The 6,373-nt window shown below is 40.3% G+C and overlaps 1 protein-coding gene across 1 annotated transcript; it reads right to left on the bottom strand.

Moving 5' to 3' along the window:
• Positions 1 to 651: 651 nt before the first annotated feature.
• LOC143105682 (leukotriene B4 receptor 1-like) lies at positions 652 to 2,624 on the bottom strand. The gene has a single exon (XM_076269750.1). The coding sequence runs from the start codon at positions 2,517 to 2,519 to the stop codon at positions 1,551 to 1,553; it is 969 nt and encodes a 322-aa protein (XP_076125865.1). The 5' UTR covers positions 2,520 to 2,624; the 3' UTR covers positions 652 to 1,550.
• Positions 2,625 to 6,373: the final 3,749 nt, after the last annotated feature.

Raw genomic sequence — 6,373 nt, 5'->3', positions numbered from 1 at the left:
GTACAAAATCCTCTGAAACCAATCACTATATGCAACATACATTACATAATAGTGAAACAAGAAAACAATTTGAAAAACAGAATTTTTTGACTATAACTAACATTCTTCGAGAAAGAAAAGCGTTCCTTCTTCTTTTCTTTCTAAACAAAAACAATTTAGTTCATTCCAAGAGAAGGATGGCCTATGCCATATATGTCTGTTACTAGTGAGACTTAAGTATCACTTTATGGTATAATTCTGTACGGAAAGTCGTGGATATCTGTGGAATTATACTTCTAATGGAATCTTGGAATCATGAAAACCACATGTGCACCTCTCATACTATAAGCACAGAACTGGTATCATTTTAGGAGCTGGTTACATTTCAAAATATGTGATCAGCAAACAGGTGTCATTCTTAGCTTCAATGCCAAAGTGAAATTAGTTCATATTTTTTAACTTAACTCGTATGTCAAGTACAAACATCTGTAAAATGTTGGATCATAGCATTACTCGGTTCTCTTGTGATTACTCGGTTCTCGTGTCATTACTCGGTTCTCTTCTTTAGGCTATCAATATTGATCATCATAACCATTAATTCACCAGGACAACCTGTTGGCAATGCACTCAGCGGCAAAAGGTATAGATGTGACAGAAGCAAGAAGCCTCAGAATCTTTATCAATATTATCTTAATAGGTGAAATATAAACTGTATGATACTTACAGCAATACAATTTTACATTTATATATTTTTATTGTATACAGTATAACATAGTATATACAGCAGAAGCCATCGGTGATTACATACAATATAATATATTTATGATTGATTGCAGAAATTATTGAAAAAATATGTTTACATTGAAAAAGTTTAAAGAGAAATTAAAGCACAGCCTTATACTCAAAATGTGATACACAAAAGATTTACATAAACTTCACCAGGGGAGTAATTAATTACATGTAATGGAATTGTGATTAAATCACAATATAAATTATAATCTGCTTCAGTTACTGAAAAAATAAATTGCAGTTACTAATCAAAATGTTGTTGACTACAAAAGAAGTTGCATTTAAATGTATTATTTTTGTTAAACTGGTATGCGTCTTAATGTGTAAAATAGATAACATTTATTAATACATATATTTATTCTCTTGTTTTCCATCTTTTGGCCATGTACAGTATATGGGCTCGATTCATTTTGGAGTTATGTACTCATTACTCATTTATTTTTTTATTTGTCTGTTTCTGCCAACCAAAAGTAAACAAATGTAGTCAGTTACATTATTTTTGATGAATTGGACTAATTTTGAAAAGTTCTATTATTTCATTTTAACAGGATAGCTAGTAATATATAAGCCATTACATTTAAGTAACCTTACAGACTTTGACTCTTGTATATTCCAGTGCACAGCATCAGTCAGCCCATAAATCTTTACCAAACTAAACTCTGCAGATTTTATAAGACAGTGAGTGACTGGACATGACTTACATGTGGACATCTTCATCTGGAGAAAAGTATTGTTGAACTCTGATATCTGATTAGATCAGATCAGATCAGATAGCGGTCTGTCTAAGATAATATCACCGTCTGCTTGGCATTGAGGGAGCAAGACTGCACAGATGAACTGTTTTGATTGAGTGACCTGACTATGGACTGACGCCGCAATGTCCGGTGGGAGAAAGCATACAGGTAGGGGTTAAAACAGCTGTTGATGAAGGTTACTGCCCCGGCGATATTCCCAGTGACCTTTGTAAACTGCAGGAAGTTATTTGATCCTGAAGAAATTGCCACAATGGTCAGCAAATTGTTGAGGTGGATCGGAATGGACAGGATGAAGAAAACCATGATGATTCTGAACACTAGCTTCTTCATTCTTCTGTGACCTGAGCGAACAGTCTGCTTCACTCTTCTGTGCAGGGCGATGTACAGGGAGGCCAGGATGGAGAACGGCAGCACAAACATCAGCAGGCTCTCCAGCAGAAGAGTGGCTACCTTCTCCCCATCCCCCCTGTAGTGTGGTCTGCAGTGGAGCAACCCATCCCTCCACAATACTACGTCTCTTTGCGCCAGAGCATGACATGACAGCAGGCCTCCAAGAGTCCATACGATTGCCAGCAGAATCCGATGACCCGTGGCCTTGACCTTGGCCCAGCGCTGTGGGTAGAGCACCTGGACGTAGCGCTGCACGCTAAGAAGAGTGACACACAGCACGCTGGTATAGAGGCTCCAGTACACCATGTGGGCCAGAAGCTTGCAGGCCATCGAGCCCAAATTCCAGCCGTGCTGCAGAGTGTGGATCCACACGGGCAGGGTCAGCAGGGTCAGCAGGTCCGACACGGCCAGGTTCAGCATCAGCCACAGTGTGAAGCTCCCTCCCACCAGTTTGCGTCTGAGGACTTCTATCACCACCAGGTTCCCAGGCACCCCCAGGACAAAACAGAGGCCCAGCAGGGCACTGGCCACCTGGTTCTCAACCGTGACCTGCACCGTAGCGTTCATGTTGGAGATGTTGAGCTGCTGCTGCTGCTGCTGTTGCATGGTGGAAACGACTACTGCTGGTACGAGACCGCTGAGACAATAAAGTGCAATATGGGCAGCCGGTGGAGGAAGCTACTTGCAGACTTGAGCAGACTTCCTGCCCTAAACGCTTTAACATTTTCACACCCTGTCAACTGTGGCCTGAGAAGCTACCCTTCAAAACCAAACACTTGTGCATGCCTATACACATAATCAACCACAGTTCTTTTTAATCCACCCACACGTGTGCATTCTGTCATTCTTATCTACATCCTGTAAATCAAAAATACTGTAGCAGGATATCATCTGTAGATAATGCATGCAAAGTCTTGATCTACAATACAGGATTATTTAGTTTGTTTGCAAATACACTGGGGTTTGTTCATCAAGTAGAGGCAGTAAAGTAAAGGAAGACTTTGAATGAAAAGTTTACTTTGCTTTGAGGATACCGGTATGTTCAATACAATTACAAAAGGTATTTACACAAATTTCAAATATTTTGTATTTTTTTCAGGAACATCTAGTCGTAGACCAACTGGCATGCCATAATTATGCACACATAGAGTACTTGTAAAATCTTCAATTCTCTTTAGTTTATATGAGGAACATGTAATGTACAAATGTATAAATGATCACATCTACTTAATACTGAATGTATGACTAAACTGAAAATAGCCATTTCTTTCCATTAGATTAGATAGTACAATACCAGGTCCAGAGAATATGAATAAGATGAGGCAGTGGGATGTCTGGGCCATCAGTGCCAGCTGCTCAATGGAGGAGAGCTGTGTACTTTGCAGTACCTGCTGTTGCAGGTACAGGTGCACGTGTCCAGGCTTATATGCCTGTGAGGCCATCTGCCCTTGCAGGTGGGAACATGCACATACGAATGGGATCGCACAGCTGTCAGTTGGCCAGAGCAGCTGCAGCCTGCACCCCTCATACAGAACGGCAGGGCTGGCAACTTTCACATTGACACACACGCAATTGACATATACACAGGCCTTCACCGTTTTCACTTCCTTTATTGGATTTGTCATTTTTTTGAAGCTGACAGCAAGATGAGAGATCTAGTAGGAGTAGTAATAATAGTAAGTTTATTATGACCGCCGCTAGCGAAGCTAGCGAAGCGGTCATATAGGGATTGTCAAAGTTTTTTTTTTTTTTTTTTTTTTTTTTTTTTTTTTTTTTTTTTTTTTTCCCGTCATCTACTTCCTGAAATTTTGGTCAACGATACCCGGGGCACCGAAACACCAGGGCACATGAAATTTGGTGGGTATGTAGCCCCACTAGACTTTTACGGAAAAATTTCGTTTGGTCCCCGGGGGCCACTCCCCCTCCGCGCTGGGCCCCCCGAAACCCAAAAAATGCAGTTTTTCCTCAATAACTACCTGAACCGTGGCACCGAGGATGAAGAAATTTTTATGGTATGTTGGTCTCAAGGGCCCACATCAACTTAGCCCATAATCACTCATTTGTGATTTGCACCCCCCCGGTAAAAAATGAAAATGCAATATCATTCTGCTTTAATCGCCCCTCTCTTCAGTAAAGACGTTCAGAACTGCACCAAATTTTATGTGTATGATTAACCTGACATTCTCTGGGGGTTCATCCATGGGGGGGTCTAAAAAATTAAGTTATGTGTACATTTAGTGACTCTACACTCATTGGCCTGTAGATGGTGGTGCACACATATACACATGCACACACACACACAGGCACCCACATACTATCGGTATTAGAACGGCCGATACATAATTACAAATTCAGTAGGATTAAAAGAAAGCCAAAATAAATATTCATCATCATCATCATGGCTGCATTTCCAGTATTGGCGATAAGTAGTCGTTTGTCCACTAGATGGCGCATCGTTGCAGTGAGACGTAATTTTGTTGGAAGTTAATCTTAAATGGGTTGGAAAGGACAAGACTGTAGGCTACAGTAGTTTACCGCAGAGAACGTCTAAGGGTAGGATGATTTCTGCATGACATGTAATTCCCATTTCCTCTTGAAGCCGAAATAAATCTGAGAATGTTTATCGGACATGCTTGTTTTTTACTGCAGGTAGGCTACGTTAATCCTATCAATAGCAGAACGTAGGTAAAATAATGTTACCGTTAGCATGGTTGAGTGATGGAGGCCAATTTGATTATTGATGTATTTGTAGAAAACCATAAATGCGTTTATAAGCTACCAAGCAAATCGATAACAGCACTAATTGTATCTTTCGACTGTCATCTCATTTGCTTATGACCATAACCTAGGCTACTAACAGGAGCTAAGTGAGTTAGCCACAACACGTTCGCTACGTGATGGTTTTTTAATGGAAAATATATAGGCTACCTGAAAGATAACCTGTCTATGATCCCGTGATGATCTACAATCTCCATTTAAACCAGATGTTTTAGAGCGCACGTTGAGATGTATTCAGGGCAGGGCTGTACCTACACATATTTGTTGCACGTGCTACAAAAATCATTCTTTGCGATGAATGATTTAGTACCAACGTTACAAGGGTCAGATACAGTTTTGCCTATGGCTATTCCGTGAGACTGAGGCGCTTTTTGTTTGTTCGAAGTGCGTGTTTAGGGTGTGAGAGGGGAGTCGATGTGCTTTGATTCCAGCTTGGTAGTTGTAGTCTATGCGATTAAAAAACACGTGTGTGTGAAGTATCCAAACAATGATAACGCTTTCATTATGGCTGCTTTAGCCACAGACCTTGAGCTACTGTACAGTGGGTTGGGTTCCGTTTAGAAGTGTCCACTTCATTCGCCCTTTCCGTGATTCACAGCTACGTGAAATGTATTACTACTGATATGCAAAACTATTAACTTTTTCGCCAAGAGGTGGCAGCTTGATACTGTAAGGTGTAAGCCATTGGTTCCAACGGAGATTTTATTTGGGTCGCCAGCATAGCCTAGCGACAATTTGTGTTGTGTAATAGGCCTAGCATAGGGCCTACCTTATATAGCTTATAGTTTGTTAACAGTCACGGTTTTGTCATAACTCCATCTATGCATTTTTGCATTTAGAATAGCTCTAAAACCGGGGGGCGAACACGTCGCAGGGGGGGCGCCAGTGCGTGGATATCTCAATCGCAAAATTAAACAATATTTCTATCGGGCGCCTACCATGGACTAGGCTGGGTGAAAATCAAAAGATTGCGTCAAAAGATTGAGCTTAACAATTGACCTCATGGTTGCAAAATGCAAGGGAACATGAATCAGCATATTATTTGCACAAACAATAACGGAGAGTAGCTCTTCAACTTTGCCCGTTAAAATGTGTATGAACAGTCTCGCAACGCATTTCATGAAGGCCCTTTGGACATGTCAGTTATTTGCACCACTGGGAAAAACGGCATTTTGTTTTAGACTACTGGTATTTCATTTGTGCATTGACAATAAAGCTGAATATCATTTGAACTAGATGACTAAACTTATGCATATGTAGAAGAAGAAACATTCACAAAAATCCATGACATGACCTCTCTTCTTGATAGCTGTTGAAAACTGCATGGAACTGACAGGGATTGTTTTGTTTAATAATAAATAAATAAATACATTATGCTGCTACCTTCTGCTTTTCCCAAATACAATGTAGCCTACAGGTGTACCTTTCATCAGTCCAGTTGCAATGGATGGACTGTGATGAACTGCCCTACTTGTGATTGTTTAGAGATTTTAAAGGTTTTATAACAATGTTACAGATTTTTTGGCCCAGAAACAAATCTATTCACCTTTGCAGCGCCAGTAGGCTACTTTGTGTGCGGAATGTGTGCAAACACACATTTCAAACAAGCATACACAAAAGTTTCAAGAGTGAGGAATGGAGTAGAAGATGGAGACAAATTCATTAATATGATTTATTTTCGC

This window comes from Alosa pseudoharengus, unplaced genomic scaffold (genome assembly GCF_046254945.1).
Source record: "Alosa pseudoharengus isolate Yale_2024_CS ecotype anadromous, Long Island Sound unplaced genomic scaffold, YU_APseudo_1.1 YU_APseudo_1.1_scf_6, whole genome shotgun sequence".
Taxonomy (NCBI): Eukaryota; Metazoa; Chordata; class Actinopteri; order Clupeiformes; family Clupeidae; genus Alosa; species Alosa pseudoharengus.
Note: the sequence above shows the minus strand (reverse complement) of the source record. Positions and strands in the feature narration are given on the sequence as shown.

Bases quoted from the DNA above. Each gene is read 5' to 3' on its own strand.
- LOC143105682 (XM_076269750.1), bottom strand. From the start codon at position 2,519: ATGCAACAGCAGCAGCAGCAGCAGCTCAACATCTCCAACATGAACGCT.